Source organism: Protomyctophum bolini, assembly GCF_963924005.1.
Source record: "Protomyctophum bolini genome assembly, chromosome: 9".
NCBI classification, from domain to species: Eukaryota; Metazoa; Chordata; class Actinopteri; order Myctophiformes; family Myctophidae; genus Protomyctophum; species Protomyctophum bolini.
Window position 1 is genome coordinate 40,121,811 of NC_137870.1, and position 17,485 is coordinate 40,139,295.

General features: G+C 43.0%; 1 protein-coding gene across 6 annotated transcripts in view; it reads right to left on the reverse strand.

Moving 5' to 3' along the window:
- Nucleotides 1–17,485, reverse strand: part of gdpd5b (glycerophosphodiester phosphodiesterase domain containing 5b) — an 87,168-nt gene that overhangs the window by 33,173 nt on the left and 36,510 nt on the right. For all 6 annotated transcript variants that reach the window (XR_013964614.1, XR_013964615.1, XR_013964616.1 and 3 more), the window contains exon 3: nt 3,940–4,043. Coding sequence is in view for 3 of the 6 variants with exons in the window: in XM_080772353.1 (XP_080628479.1) it covers nt 3,940–4,043 (104 nt within the window). In the remaining 3 variants the exon portion in view is untranslated. The remainder of the gene's footprint in view (nt 1–3,939; nt 4,044–17,485) is intronic.

Consider the following 17,485-nt stretch of genomic DNA (forward strand, 5'->3'; position numbering starts at 1 on the left):
AGGAACAGTTTTGACGTGGGCTTGGACATATAATAATTTTGGAAATATTAATATTTTCCCTTTACATTGTTCTCTCATATGCCTTCCTTTTAAAACTATTTCAAAGTGAGATTTTTCAAAAATCGGAAAATGTTCTGTTCTCTTTAAAAAAAAAAAATGCAGATCTACAAGCTCACAAAGTGTCACATCACGACACGGTGTGTAGAGTATGAGTTTGTATAGATCTAGCATTTCCGGCATGTGACGCTGCAGTACAACTGCAATATAAATAATCCTCAAGTGGCTAATAATTGCAGAAAGAAAATCCAATACTTGCTTTTTACTTTCTTTCAGAATCTGACAAACTGTCAAAGAGCGGCCAAGTCATCTATAAACTGTCAAGTGTACAGGCTCCACGTTTCTGTCTGCCAAAGCAACTGACAAGAACGAACTATAGCTGAACATGACTGACATGGTGATGATATATATATATATATATATATATGCAGCAATAAGAGGGTCCATGGAATGCAGCAATAAGAAAAAGACTATCTACACCAACTCCGTCGTGGGCGTCATGGAGGGGGAAACAGGCCACGGTGCTGGAGAACGTGGAAGGAGCGTATAGACCACCCCCTCCGTCCTGGACGTGGCCTTCACCTCCGACAGGGAGTGAATGGTGGGTCGTGGCAGCCTGTGACTAACCCCTTAACACCCTCTTACGCGACCAAGGCAGACAACAAGCTGCTGGGTCAGTTCACCAGGATCTCCTGGCCAACAAGGATGCTGCAACAGCAGAGGATGTTACAAGATGATGGCGTTAAGAGCGCGAGAACAGCGGTTCAACCTCCCAAAGGAGAGAACAGGGAGGGGCGGCAGTAGAACCGACCCCTGAGCTTTGCGCTTGGTTGTCGTGGGAGACAACAGTGGGACTGATAGGCTTATACGTCTTTGGTACAGGAGCGTTGGAATCGATAGGACGTAGGACGATAGGACGTCTTTGGCAATCAATGTCAGCAGCCTAGGTGCCCGGACGACTAGGCCGGCCCGGGCTTGGATTCAACCTTTTTAACGTAGCCAGTATTCACCATCCTGCATTTTAGTCTTTTGTATTATGTACAACATGGGGATGCAAGGCACTCAAACCAGGGATATCAATCAATCTTTATTTCAGACCCAGGAAGATCCATATCACAAACAATACAATACAACAGGAAATAATACTAAGCCGGCCCGATCCCGACGACCCATGTCTCTCTCCCCATTTCCTGTCAGCTTACTGTACACTTTCAAATAAAAAGAAAAACCGAAAACATTTATTTAAAAAATAAATAAAATTGAATCCAGGCAGGAATTAGAAACGCCTTCAGTGTATACTGTGACGTTTCTAGTGTAACTAGACCTGTGCCCTTTGTGCACCGGCCTACTTGGGAACGATGCAAGATGAGAACAATGAAAATCGGGAATACATACCATATCCTATAGTATGCCTAGTATGTTATATCATAGCGCCCGTTTTAACTGTCTGTCTGTGTACTGTATTAAATCCTTGTGCAGTGGTAAACGTCTGTGGAGAATTTGTGGAGAATGTCTGAAGAGTGCAAACTGACTGTGAAAAGTGGACTGACTAATGGACTAAGTAATCAAATTGCAGGTGTGGGGAATAAGGCTGGGGTTGCCATGGGAATCAATTGGCTCATGGCAGAGCCTTGGCTGGACAGGTGTGATCAATTGGCTAATTTGGGCCCTGTCCAGAGCCTCTGGGCAGAGCCTTTTGTGCTGGTTCTTGACTGCACTGCACTCCCTGTGGGGGTGTGAAACGCCGGACTGTGTCGAATTTGAAGTTGGTGGGGCGAACAGCATTTATAGATAGATGTTCCATCTATACATTAGCTCTTTCCTCTTCCTACACAGTGAAATCCTCAGTGTTCATTTATCCATTAAAAGGACAGTGCGAGTATGTGAGATTAATGCAATGATGAATTAATGATGAATGATGAAATGAGTAATGAAATTACGCAGAATATTTATATTACCATTAATATAGCCAATTTCCCCCCCCCTCTAGGCACAGCATTAATTGGCCCCAAATGAACGAATTAGGGTTGAAACCCAGCTGTGCACTTGTGGGCACTGGGCTGGAGCAGTTTTCTCCCTGTTGATTCAAAGGTCACACAAATAGAACTGTGCGTGGTTCATATAATTATTCACAACTATGGTAAGCATCAAACTATACCTGAGGAAGTATTTTCCATACTGTAAGAGATGGTCAAAACATAAGGCTGGACAATATATCGATTACATTTTTATATTGTGACTATGGAGATTGGAGACTAGATATTATCTGGGATTCAGAATAGTGTCACATATGATGGGCACATGTCTTCTCCTGGTTTTAATCACTTAGACCCTATTTCATACTTTCAAACACAAATATCATCACAATACAATAATATCGTCACAATATTGATAGAGTTATTTGTCCAAAATACCAGGATATATTTTATATCATATCGCTGGTGGATGGTGAATACCACCCAGTCACAGTATCCACCATCCTGCATTTTAGTCTTTTGTATTATGTACAACAGGGGATGCAAGGCACTCGAACGAGGGGTATCAATCAATCTTTACTTCAGACCCAGGAAGATCCATATCACAAACAATACAATATAACAGGAAATAATACTAAGCCGGCTGACAGCGTGTAACCCCTGGGCTAAGGCGCGATAGCGGTTAGTTACCACATCATACGCCCATGCCAGTATGTGTGCCAGTATTTGCTTAATGTCATCCCCCTAAGCTCTCTGTACATATTAGTTATCCAATGGCACCATTAATAAAGGCAAAAAATGTCTAGTGAAAATAAAATACATAAAAACTACCAACGGGAACATTAACGAACGCTGTGAGAGGCAACTGAACCCCCCCCACCCCATCTGGGTGCTATAAAACAAGACATGTATTTTATGTAACACTGTGTGGGCCGTAATCTGCTGAGGGCTAGACTGGTAATAGTCAGATTAAGGCGGCGGAAGGATTATCCTCTGAGGGGTAAATATGTGGTAAATACAGGGAAATATGTTATGGATACAGAGTCTGTTTATTTGCAGCTGAAACAATAACGTGAGAAGATATAACAAACATGGTCTATGATGACACGTCAAATGTGGAACAGAATCTGCAAACTATTTGTTTGATAGAGAGAATGGCAGCATTATGATGGAAAAAGAACAAGGTGACAAAACAGGGTTGGATTTAGATTTCATAATTCACTGTACTTAAACAGACATAAAAGTTAAACGAAAGTTAGAAGAAAGCATCGCGGGGCTATAAGTCAATGAGCTATTAGGTGTTTTCTGAAAAACGTATGTTGCTATATTTTTCTGAAAACCTCATTGCCTGTCAATGACGAGATTTCTTGCCATTGTCATATTATAACAGGCTACCATTGCCAAAGGGGGGTCGCTGGAACAAAACATTTTCATATGGGGGGTCTGCGGGCCAAATACATGTCACTGTGGGGGTCCTTGGTACGAAGAAGTCCGAGAACTACTGATTCTACTACTTCAGGTCTGAACGGGATAACGGTCACTTCAGCACACCTCCACAGGTGGGATTCTCATAGACATAGAAAGGTAGACTCCTCCTTAGGCTCTGGGGGAGTATGTGCAAAAGTGAGAGCCAAGCTTCCGCGTGGGTGTTTCACTAGTCTCACGTAGCCAGACAACTATTGCGGAGGCAACAGTCTGGCAACGCGAGACTAGTGTTTCACAGAAGCTTCCGCATGCGTCAGAGCAGACATTCGGGTCTGATAAGTCCCGGAGAAGACGCGCTAGTGATTGGCCAGTGGTCACTTGAGTGACCGCGTGGCTTCCGCACTTCTGGCGCACGTCCGCCCTCACGTCGACACACACGGCTCAAACAAACTATTTCATTTTTTTCTATGAGGATACTCACCAGTTAAACTCATTGTAGTCATTGTGGGCCTCCCACCAGAAGTAGAACCAGACGAGCAGCAGACAGAACGTAAAGAGCAAGATCAGGGACCACAGCAGCTCCCACTGCAAGGCAAACACAGACACACGCATTTTCTAATGATTTATTTGAATTCAGTGTTTTCGAGGGTGAAAGGATGTATAATGGATTGCGCAGTCTTCTCCTAACGGCAATGGCATGTGGCCAAGGTGATTGGTTTAATTATTGTAACGCACAAACCACACGCATCGATGCATAATGTAATGGGTAGCGGAGGTGTTGTAGGGATTTAGACGGTGGCACAAGATAGCAATTTTTACGGGGGAAGGCTGTGCTAAATTACGCAATGCTAAATCCCCAAATGACAGATTTAGTGCCTCTGACGGAAGATCGGGCCCGACGTGTTTTAACACCAATTATGTGCCGAGTGCCGTTTATATTCTTTTGACTCAATCAATAGTTGTTGAACGAGGGGGAAACTGCTACTGATCCACTTTCCGTGATGACGTCAGTCACGTCACATAATTAAGGACAGGAATGCATGGCTTGCAGAGATTCAGTTTGATTTGGCCTTTTTCGGAGGAAGCATGCAAGTTGTCACAATACAATAGCATGGAAGCATTTTCGGTTGCAAGATTTCAGCAGGTTTTCGAACATCCAAGGCCTGCGCTATGGACAGCCAAGGGCTCACATTTGCCCTCCTCTGACTCATTAGGCCATGGATGTGATAACGGCCTACAGCTTCAGGGAACAGTCCCAAGCCAGCTACTGACCTCAATTATTATTCCCTTTTACACTTTTCTCATTAGAAAGAAATTACTGTCATCCACCAAAGAGGATTAATCACTGTCCTGCAACACTATCATACTGCAGTAACTAACGCACGCTTGCGCATGCACGCACGCACGCGCACACACACGCTCACACGCACACAATCAACCTTTTAACCTGTTCATTAAAGAGTGGTACAGTGTAGATTCATTCATTCATTCATTCATTAATTCATTCATTCGGCAAAGGCAAAATAATACTGTTCCAAGTTGTTAACTCGCTATAGGCTCGGGCAAACAGATTTCAATTACGTGTGATGTCTGTAATGCAATCACATTTGCTCAGTCTGTGCGTATTGTCATGTCAGCATGTCAGCATGTCACCACCCTCCACCCCAGTAGACAAGGATGCAACACTAAATTGAATTGAACTATTCGATTCAAATGACTATAACAAAACAAAAAAAATCAATAATCCTTTTCTTTTTATTATTATTGTTATGTCAATGTATGTCATTTACTGGAAAGTTGGAGGTCAAAAGATTCCACAGAAAAGGAATGTTTGAATCTCAGGGGAAGTGCAACGCCTGATTGAGTCATTAGTATTACGAAATGTGCCCGGGACTGATATATCTGTTGTGCGTAGTATCGTGCAGTGATACTTTTCCGCTACACATTTGCCTATTACATTTGATGGATACATTTAACAAAAAGTATTTTTTACACCTGCAGACTTGCAACGGTGATCCCCAGGTTGATTCTTATAGTCAGGGTTGTGGTCCCTGGTTCACAATCAGTTGAAGCCCCCGGATCAAGCATAAAACAACTAGAAAGTAATCAATAGAATAATCGCTAAGAAAACGATCGATACTTCAGTGTAAAGCCCACAGTTCAATCAGGAAAAAGATTTGTGACGAGACAAATAACCTTTTTTCGAACGTCTGAATGACCCCTAATTAACACCAATTGACCATAATATGCACACCGTGGCCGTCTTGACATACAGTACAAGTCAATGGCAGGGTGGTAACTATAGGTGCAATTTCCCGTTGACATCCCATTACATCCAAACAGAAAAGTCTGATTGTATTAAAACAACAGCACGAAAAGCTTTTATCCTCTTTCTATGTGCATTTGTTTCACACAAATCCACTGTAGGCAAACTTATGAGCTACTTTCGGTCCTTGCAGGTGATTATTTTTTTGCGTTTGAGTTTGGAAGTGCTTGTTGGATATCAATGAACGTCCCTGCGTAGTGCGTACCACCCGTTTTGAATTTGCACATAATGCAGGAGGCAGCAGGACGTTGCTTTGCTGAAAGCTGAAGCTGAAGTGCTTAGTTCCAAACTCTGATGGCAAGATGGATGCAGTGTGCACATGGTCAATGCAAACACACTGTACCAGATACAGTATATATAGTAGTATACACACAAACAGCAGTGCCACTTTGCAGGGGATAATGAGACTCTTGCGAGCGAGGTAACCCAAGAAAAGCAGCTTGAATGAACACCTTTGTTGGCTGTGCCAGAGCAGTGGCTGGAGACGTCTAGACGGAACAACAGTCTGCTGATGGGGCACAGAGCTCAGGATGTCAGCACCGGACTGTACTTGCTCATTTATGGCCAGATCAGAAGAGATGGTATCAGAAGGTATACACTAGTACATCAGGAGTGGGAAACTTTGACGATGGAGAGGGGCCACTATAGTTCCACACCCACTCCAGAGGGCCCACATTGCATATTACTGTCGTAGGAAAATTAGCTGATCTACAAGCTCAAAACGCGTCACACTGCGACGTGTTTTGAGCTTGTAGATCAGCTACCAAATGCCTTTAATTATAGCTATGTTAACTTTATGAACTAAATATAAATATACATTGGACATAAAAAAAGACAATAACATTGTAATACCTCTCGTTAAGCTACTAATTTAGACTGACGTAATTAAATCTGGTCATGTTTGGAATTGTAACAGCTGAAATCAATAATATATCAGTATTCTGATATTAACCTGAGGGCCACATTAATGAAGTAACATGCATGTATGCTGTACAATGTGTACATCAACAAGTAACAGGGCCCCGGGAGGTCAAGAGAAGAGGTATAATATATTAAAACAAACCTAAAGAAGTGCCACATTGACCTCAAAGCTTGGGAAGACAAGGCAACAGACGGGACGACCTGGAGAAACCTTGTCCGTGAGGGTGCCGCAAAATACGATGACGACCTCCGCCATGCTGCACGGGACAAGCGCAGACTCAGGAAGGAGAGAGCATCCAATAAACCATCCAATAAAACGGTCCAACCCAAACCCACCACTACATTCCCCTGTCCACACTGCACCAGGGTATAATCGGGTCCAGAATGGGCCTCCATCGCCACCTGACGACCCACAAGGACCAATAAGGAGGACAGTCATACTCGGATAGGAGTCACGGCCGATGATGATGATGACGTCAACAAGTAACAGGGCTGGACCTGCCGATTATTTTCTTAGAGACGATTGTTCCATCGTTGACTTTTTCGACTGAATAAATAATCATGAAGCAAGCAATTTGATTGTTTAGTAGTTTAGTTGTTTTTTGTTGTTGAATATCAACAAACCGACACCAACAAATTCTAATTGATTTTGTACAAACTTCATTAGTCTGAGTTCATTAAGCCCTGTTCGATTTTTTTGTGGTACAACAGTGTCGTGCAATTATTACAGAACAGATTTTTGAAAATCGATTAATTTATTTAAAAAGAATCAAGGAATTAAAAAAACAATTATACGGGTATATAGATTCAACTGATTACTTTGATTAACTGTTTCAACTGGTGTGAAAGTTAACACAATCTGAGAAAGCGGGACATCTTGCTGTGCAGTTAGCAGTTTCTTGGCTCACGTGCGCTTCGGTTGGCCCAGGACCGACTACCAACAGCGTCTTATAATCCTGTGCTTCCCTGTAAGAACATTGGACTGCCTATGCTTCTTTAATTAAAACCAAATCGCAATCTTTGCAGGATGGATGCAAGAACCTTTCAAGCCAAAATAATGTTCAGTGGCAGTGTTTGGACAAAGGTTCACTTTCGGAATTAAAATTAAATGAAAGTGAATTGATCCCCTGCCTGAGGAGGCGTGATATACATGTGCTTGCACACACACACACACACACACACACACACACACACACACACACACACACACACACACACACACACACACACACACACACACACACACACACACACACACACACACACACACACACACACACACACACACACACACACACACACACACACACACACACACACACACACACACACCCTGTGCATGCATTGCACACATAAACCTAAACCACATCCATCAGTTTTAGACACACACAACTCAAAGATACACTGGGTTGGGTTTGAGTGAGTGCATGCTAAAGATTAACCAGCTATCCTTGTTCTAAGTTATTCAGATGTAATAGTCCACATTAAGAGGGACATTACTGAGAGGATGTGAATGTAATATCCATTTAATTGAATTTCCTTTCCATTTCTTACATTTTGTGGCATAACTGAAAACAGGCACACAGTGTAAATACGGGAAAAACAGGATGGGGATTTTGTATTTTGTCAGGAATGGCAGATAATTTGATGAGTGTTGCAAACAGCTTATTATGAAACCACAGTTAAATCACTTCTAATGGAAACTATCCAAATAGTTTTGGCTGAAAATTGTCTCTAGCTAAAAAAAAAGGGAATGGTTGGGAAAGTGCAGAGAGCAGTATTATGCCTCAACTACTCCGCCTTTTCATAAAGACTACTTTTAGAAAGAAAGGTTAAACCAATCAATCCTGACAATAAAAGGTTATCATGGTTAGCATATAACAAAGGACTCCTACTATCCATGTCTGAGCATGACCGAGTGCATGCATGAGTGACAGAGGTGTGTGTGTGACTTTGTGTGTGTGTGTGTGTGTGTGTGTGTGTGTGTGTGTGTGTGTGTGTGTGTGTGTGTGTGTGTGTGTGTGTGTGTGTGTGTGTGTGTGTGTGTGTGTGTGTGTGTGTGTGTGTGGTGGAATGTGAGTGAGTGAGTGAGCGAGCAAGTGAGTAAAAATAAATAAATAAATGGTAAATGGTGCATTTATATAGTGCTTTTATCCAAAGTGCATTACATAGATTGTGCATTACATTCACACACGCATACATACACCGATGGTGGAGGAAACCATGCAAGGTACCAACTTGCACATCATCGGTAGCGCGCACACACACACACACACACACACACACACACACACACACACACACACACACACACACACACACACGTGCATGTAGTGTATGGCTGCATGTGTGTGGGCTGGGGTGTGTGTGTGTGTCAGTCAGGGTGCTGAAAGGCGTCTCTGCTAATTGATATGATGGCGCCAGCCCTGGTTCCCATTGGTTGTTATTAAACACCTGGTAGACGTATGAGAGGGGTCATTGTTCACCTGCAGAGCCCCCCCCCCCCCTCTAGACACTGATGGGTTAAGACTGGGTGCAGTGGTACAGTCAATAAATAACCAGCACTGAGACACAATTACATTAGGATGTTCTACGCTCGGGTCAATGTTAACTACTATAGCGACAACTTCTCTAACCTAAGTTATTTCAGACTGGCTGAATTAATACTTGTTTTATAGGCTTGCTGCATAAATTAAACACTGACGGGAGAGGGTACGTGAGCTTCTGCCAGAAAGTCCTCTCTCTGGCTTCCTGTTTTCCCAGATCATATATCACCACCAGGAGAGTCTGATCTGGCTGGCATGACCTAGCTGGGCTGCTCTGATGACATTCATATTGCCATTTCCACTTGGGCACAGTATACCTCTGGCCACAGGATGACACTGTAGCATTGGAATCTACAGTTTTTGCAGTCAAAACAATGCTTCACAAGAAAGCAAAGAAAACTATGTTAAAACATCACCATTAAGATTTTAATGACCTTTACAGTATCAGTGATTTCAACTGTGTCATATTTTGGTAAATTGTTTCTTTCTTTCTTTTTGAGTGGCGCTTAACCGCACCAATGTCTTGTTCGTATGTCTCAATGTAATGGATGTCCGCTTGAGTCCCGGCAATACCGGTGGTTGACCGGAGGTGTCACTGTTGAGCAGCCTAACACACACAGGCCCATTGACAACTGCAGCACGCGCGCACACACGCACTCCACGTGCAAACTCTGTATCCGAACTCCGTGTCCGAACTCCAATGACTATACTATGATACTATGACTTTGACTTTTGAACAAAATAGGTTTTCAGATGATCAAAGGGATGAGAAAGAGAGTGAGAAGGAAGATCGTTTATTTTTCAAAGCTTTCTTTTTACGAAAAAAAAACAAAAAACAACCAGTTTGAACTGAAAATGCCAAAGACACAGAAGAACTCCCAGACTGAATATAACGGCATAAATAAAATTGACTTGTTTGTTGTGCGTTCCTATAGCAACACAATTGAGGACCTATTGTAATTCTACTGTAAATCATTAGCGTCTTTGTAATCGATGTTTCTTGGCAACAATAAAAGGTATTTCCCCCCCCATAGCTTTAAATACTGCCTACATCAACACATGATTTAGGCTTTTTTCCACTCAAGCGGTTCTCTTGGACTGCCTAATATACCCAGAGGCCTATGGATTTGTGTGAGAGAGGACGACTCACAACCACGACTTTCCCTTCCCCCCCGGTATACATCATTTGTGTCCTCCTTAGCTCTGGCCAGACATACAGTATAGAACTATTTATAGCAACCAGGAAGGAGACAGACTTAAACAGAGATCTGGGCTACAACGTTGTGTCGTAGCATGGCATAATTCTACTCAAGCGTAACCTAACAAATGCATACAGGCATGCGTACGGTACACACATCCTCTGCCAGGCTCGAGTCTAAAACATCATTATCTAGCTCACCAGATTGACACTGGAGTTCTGGATGAGGCTTACTATTAAAACCCTCTGGGTTGGCATGTCCTGTGCTTCACAGAGTGATAAGAGCACAAGAGTACCGCCTTGGGTCTCTACACTCCAATCCATTTGCCTCGTTCTATAACACACCGCTGTCACCCCTCTCTTCCTCTGCCCCCTCACTCACTCAACTGGACCTTGTCACATTCCTGGACATATCCTGATAACTCCTTGGTATTTCACAGTGGGGCTACCATGCTGCTTCTATAATATACAGCCCCAACTGGAGTGTAAACAATGAAAAAAGAAAATCAACTTAGGTGCTCATGGAGGTGCAGAAAAGTTTAAAAAAGAATAGGCTGGTGCTTCAAAGATCAAAGGGACTATAAAATGCTGAAGAAAAGGCGACGATCCGAGCACTCAAAAAAAAAATGAGGAGAGGAGAACTTTTTTTGAGTGCTCAGATCGCCACCTTTTTTTTTTTGTATTCTATTCATGGTGACTCATAGGAATATAATCCACCACTACTGATAGAAGTCTGGTGCAATGCACAGGTCCTGGACCAGGTGAGAGCAGGAGTGGACCTGGTGAGACGTATGTAGGAGGGGCCCGGACAGGAGTCAACCCACAGAACCTAGTCCTTCCATGCGCCAGATTGGTCTACCTCCCAGTCCTGGCAGAGTACTTCGGGAGCGGCGGATTGTGTGGCCCTTCATGGTCTTTCCCTAGTGGGTCTGATCAAGGGTAGCTACTGGGACGTAAGTCGGGACTTGATCACCCCGTCTGCCTCACATGTTGTGAGACCCCGAAACACCTAGGGATACATCACTGAGGATATGTCCCAGGTGCATCCATGCGATGTCATTTAGTTCTTTCTTCAACAACCTATAAAATGTTAGGATGGCCTGTTGTCTGAAGGCTTATTAAAAGGGCCACTTCACCCCCTTTTACAACCACTGCAGTTTGCGGTGAAATCTCAAATGTCTCTTTAAAATCCCACCAAAACATTATATTCTGCCATCTCTCCACTTCCTGGCAGAAGTATATACGTAACAGGCTAAAAGATTCTCTATAGGTCCTGGTCTGGAAGGGAAAAATTCACCCCCAAACATCTACAAATCTAAATTAACTATATCCTACAAAATCCATCCATTGTGCATTCGTGTAGCCTACTTCTTTCACTAGCAAACCAGCTCTAGTTTCAGATGACAGTCAGTTGATACTGACCCTGATACCATGTCCTCCTTAATCAACCCTCTAATCACATCACTGTGCTGCCCTTCGTGTGTGTGTGTGTTGTGTGAGAGAGAGAGAGAGAGAGAGAGAGAGAGAGAGAGAGAGAGAGAGAGAGAGAGAGAGAGAGAAATCATCTTAAATGGTTGCAGCCACTATAAAGGACTGGACATTGCCAGACATGAGTCTCTGGTGGACCTTGTCAGACAAGTTCAGAGGAGTACAGGACAAGAATGTATAAACACAGCACTGCAGACTGGTTTGATCACAATGTCAATTTACTACAAGAGATTCCAAATATATATGTTGCATGGTATACCCTTTCTGATGTAGGGTACTGGAATTCCTTGAGAAATTCACATTGCCCAGAGAATAGATCCGTGGCTATGTCAATTAGGGGACAGAACTGCTGTCCCTGGCATATCTAAAAATCTTTTCACTGTCATAAAGGTTGGACTTGTTACCGCTGCCGGAATACTGTTGGAAGGTCCCCTGCAGAACACCTGGGCTTAAAGAATGGAATGAAGAAATGATCAAAACAACATCATATGATGTTGGGCAGGGTAAATGCAGACAGCAAAATGAAAGAGACATGGGATGAATTTGCGGGATGTATTGTATATGAACATTAATTTTATTTGTTTTTATTTTTATTTTATTTAAACTGTTAAATTTCTTGGACTGGCTATTTGTAAGGTTTATAATGTTGATGCCGCTTTGTACTGAACCTAGATCTTGTACAATTTTGAAAAACAAATAAAACATTTGAATTATAAAAAAAGATATTACAAATACCCTTCATTAATGAAATTTGAAAAACTGTCACTATCTTTGAGATAGGCTTTGATTTATACATGGACACTTGGTTTTACATCCAGCCTTTGGTGGAACATAATGGCCTTGGGATATAATTGTCAACGTATTGTCCTTGTATTTGGGAGTCTGGGCCTTGTCCATAAACTTGTGCTCAGGGGCCTGCAATTGGGTTGAGTTGGCTAAATAGTGTTCTGTCTCAGCTATTATAAGAGTCTGTCTGGAGAAGGCGACGTTTCATTTATCCTTAAGTGGCTTAAAGAAAGAAGAAAAAACACCCCGTCTACTAGTGTCAAGTAGTGTTATGTCATCCTCTTTTCTTTCCTCTGTGTCACTGTGTGTTAAACCATTCTGAACGGGAATCCATTTTAGTGTTAGCTATTGAAAAGTAGCAGATCTACAAGCTCATAGCGCGCCACCGAGTGGCGCGCTTGTAGGTCTGCTATTTTTGAAAAATCGAAGATCTCAGGTCAGAATGGGTTAATCAGACCAGTGTGTGTGTCCAGTGGAAACCTCGTATGAATCTGATCTCAGGTCAGAATGGGTTAAGCATGTGCACTTGTGCAGCAGTGGGATCTCTGTCGGTTTTCTGCTCTATGGAGAGTGTGGAAGAGAGGTGAAGAGGAGATTACAGTGCAGGCAGGGTGTGAAACGGATTGAGGAAAGTATCAGGAGTGATTTGTGACAGAAGGGTGCTACAGGTGCTATACAAATAAAGTTTGATTTGAACAATGAGAGGGAAGATGTACACAGCAGGGCTTATTCAACTGGCAGCCCGCGGGCCAAATGTGGCCTGCGGAGCGCCCCCTAGTGGCCCTTGGAATAATTATAATTATATATAAAAAAAAAATAGTTGCTAGATTATCATAATGACAGTAATCCTAAATTATATTCGATGATATTCAAGGGCTTTTGGAAAGAAATTATACAGACTCCTGCAGTGTGTGTGTGTGTGTGTGTGTGTGTGTGTGTGTGTGTGTGTGTGTGTGTGTGTGTGTGTGTGCATGCGTGCGTGTGTGCGTGTGTGTGTTTGTATTTTCCAACTAGTGTTCGCTGACACTCGGTTCTGTCAAATAGGTCTATTCTAAGGTATAGCATATACTCATACTGTGCACAAATGTATTAGCCTACATAAATCTTTGTGTTTGAAGTTAACACAAAATGCATTTGCATGCTGTGCTTCGCTCCACACACACAATCATTCTACAGTTGTGGCCCCCGACCTAATCCAGTTGAATACCTCTGATGTACAGTATATAAGACATAAGATAAGTATGTCTAGATTCAGCCATATTGTATATGGCACTGCCAAAAAGACAGGAGGATGTGTCAGTATACTGAGGACGCTATACGATTGTCATTAGGAGAAAATGAGAAATGAGTTGGTTCTCAAAGTGGGTCATGGCACACAAGTCTTGGGCGCCCGGAGACACAAGTCCAGGGGTGCCTCAGAATACTTAGATAATATTTGGAATTCATCAATATCTCATGAGTTAAAAAAAAATACAGCCATGAAGAAAAATGTAGCAACATTGCACATTTATGCCTTGTCCTCCGAGGCCATGGTTTTTGTTATCTAGACCATGGTGAGAGTGTTGTTTGTGGGTCGCTGCACATTATCTCCATGCAGCTGCGAGTACAACACTGGAACAATGATTCAGCACTCACAGTTGTCCTATACTGTAACTAAAGAGAATGCTGGAGGACTACTATTGAAAATGCCATTCGTATCACGACGGAAGATATTTGAAACACGCATTTAACCATTATATTGTGAAGGACTTCAAATTGCGCGCGTTGAACTTTGACTGTACAGTATATGCATAAAAACACAGAAACTGCAACCAGCCTCCGAAACTAGATCAGAAAGAGAAGAGCAGTTCGCCGTCAGCCCCCACGATACTAATGCCCACTTTACACAGAAATCCTCAAGATGGTCCACCATTTTATAGTAGGAAGGTTCTGTCTTTAACAGTCCAGTCAGTATATGAGCACAGGGTCTACACTACCTGTACTCTACACATCCTGAGCCCCATTCCTGCAGCTCAGACAGATGTGTATAGTTGCAGACATTTATCACGTACAGTACTGTGAACTGGAACACCTTTTTTTTGCTTTAGTAGGCTACTTTGGCCAGAAAATGAAATGCTGAGAAGAACAAAATCGCCCCCAGAGCCATAAACCAGCCCCCTCAGCAAGTCAAACAAACACCCACCCTTAAGAACCTATAGGACACTGAACAAATTACATCTGGGGACAGAAGAGACAACCCTCCCCATGATCAGGATCGTGTGCCTTGCGTCTGTTCATGGCTATCGCTAGCCTGGTAAAGCCCCCCCCCCACCCCCTTGAAAACATTGAATGAAATGTTTTCAAGAGGGAGGGGTTTACCAGGCTATGCTATCGCCCCATGTACGGTACTATCCTCCACTGGAGGTCAGCCGGCCGCTTATCAACCGGTAGCTTGTACAGGCACCGCCAACAGCCTTTTCGGCCTGCGCTTTCATGGCCTGCAGATTGCCTTCTTCTCCAAGTCCTCACACTAGCCACGCCTTGGAGTAGCGAATGAAAGGATACAGCCTTCTTCTTCCTCCTACAACTGCTCCACATTAGCAACAGCAGCCAGACTTTGGAAAACATAGTCTACACATCGTCCTTACAGTGCTCCACTAGTGTACAGTTCTATAGGCCTTATGTGGACACGTTGCTGCTGTAGTGACTCAACAAGTGCCAGCAGATGCCCCAGCTTTGTGGACCCAGCTCCCCTAAGGAAAGTTTGCGAACATGCAAAAGACAGTGACTGAGCCTGTAGAAAGAAAAATGGAGAGAGAGAGAGAGAGAGAGAGAGAGAGAGAGAGAGAGAGAGAGAGAGAGAGAGAGAGAGAGAGAGCGCTTAACTAAAGCTTTTGCAACAGCTCGGGAACACACAAATCAAATAGGACGGAGTGTTGACTAATAAACACCATGGCTGACCGCAGGTCAACAAACCAGATGCCACAGAATAGTGAGCATGTATTACAGTTCCTTGAAAACACTTCATGGGGTACATTCAAGGACTTTGATGGCATTTGAGTACAATTCATGACTTGGTGTATACGGTTTCTGAATTACAACCTGTTATTTTCCCATCCAATCAGATGGGGAAATGACAGATGTACAGTATTAAAGTACAAATATTCAAATTCAGGTATGGCTAGACAGTGTTATAAATGGGGCGATATATGGGCATATTGATCCAATCGTATTGATGCCAGTGCTATGCGCGAAGGCAATGATAAACAGGCAGAAGCATAGAATGCATTGTCATAATGAGGACAAATTCACTAGATAGTGAAGGACACTTTTTTTTGTTTTATCATTCCGATAGTGATGTCAGAGAGAGACATGCAAGCAAAGAGAGCCTTGAGTTGAATTGGAATGAGCTACTTTGGACTGCTTGTTTATCTGTACGCTGTCTGATCCGTTTTTCCTTGTTACAAGCTGCTCAAACATAATTGCCCCTATTGGGATTAATGAAGTCGTTTTAAAAATGAACCAGAACAGGAAACGCTTCTATAAACCCAGCACAGAGCCAAATGAACCTGGACGAGCTGCAGGATGTCTCAACTCTCAATGTGTTTTCATGGTTGTCAGGAACTGTTCTTGCTGCATATTGAATCTAATTAATAAAATGATAACAGGCCTGAACTTCGTGTTTTTGTTAAAATGGCGGACGAATTACTTTGGGAAAATTTGAGATGCCCAAATTGAGGATCTCGGTGGAGAATGACTGACAGACAGACAGCAATTATATACTAGTGACATTTTCTTGTTGCCTTCCCCTTGGAGCGGGAGAAGGACAGATAATGGGAGGGCAGCCATGGACAGACAGATGGGGATAAGAGGAAGGAGGGAGAGGCAGAAGGACGTGAGATAGTGAAGAAAGAGTGGAGAGCATGAGTAGAGAGAGAGCGGGAAAGAAAGAAAGAAAAAAAGAAAGAAAGTTGTGTGTGTGTGTGTGTGTGTGTGTGTGTGTGTGTGTGTGTGTGTGTGTGTGTGTGTGTGTGTGTGTGTATTGGCTAGTGTATCTTGTAGATCCACTACTTGATTTCAAGAATCCACTGAAACTGTTATCTTCCTGTTATCTTCCACTTCCAGTCACACTAAAACAATGTTCGTCTGTGCTCCCTTCAATAAATCAGCTATCACAGCCACAAACAGCCTAGCAGCCTATATGTACTGTATGTCTGAATCAAATGCAATGTATAGTCTCAGCACGAGAGTTTAACGTATACACTAGTACATTTATTTATGGTCAATATTTTCAACAAGATAGGTGTCCAAAGTTTTAATCAATTTCCAACTATTTCGGAGGGAATAAACTGGTTATGTCATGTCATGCTCGTGTTGATTCACCCAATGACTCCTGTGTATTTGTGGAATATGGAAACGGCCGATAACTGTATTCTATGTGGCTATACTGTATTCCATCCACCACGGCTTGCTAACTCCGATGGCATGCTCGTTGACGCATGAGACCGTCAGCTGCTCGACGGGCGTACTCGCTCGCCTGGCAGCTTGCGTTGCTCGGCCACGCCTCGTGAGCCCCAAGGCCACACTGTCAGCGCACCTGGCTTGTTTTGAAGTGATTGAGTGAAATTCATGCATGAAAACCAACAAACCGAGTGCTCCCACCAATCCAATCCAACTCTGACCATTCTGACAGACCACTCTCTTGTGGGTGTCACTCAGTGTGCTTATTTGCTTTTTTTATCCACAATTCCCAGTCTGCTGTGAAATCTCTACAAAAGTGTGT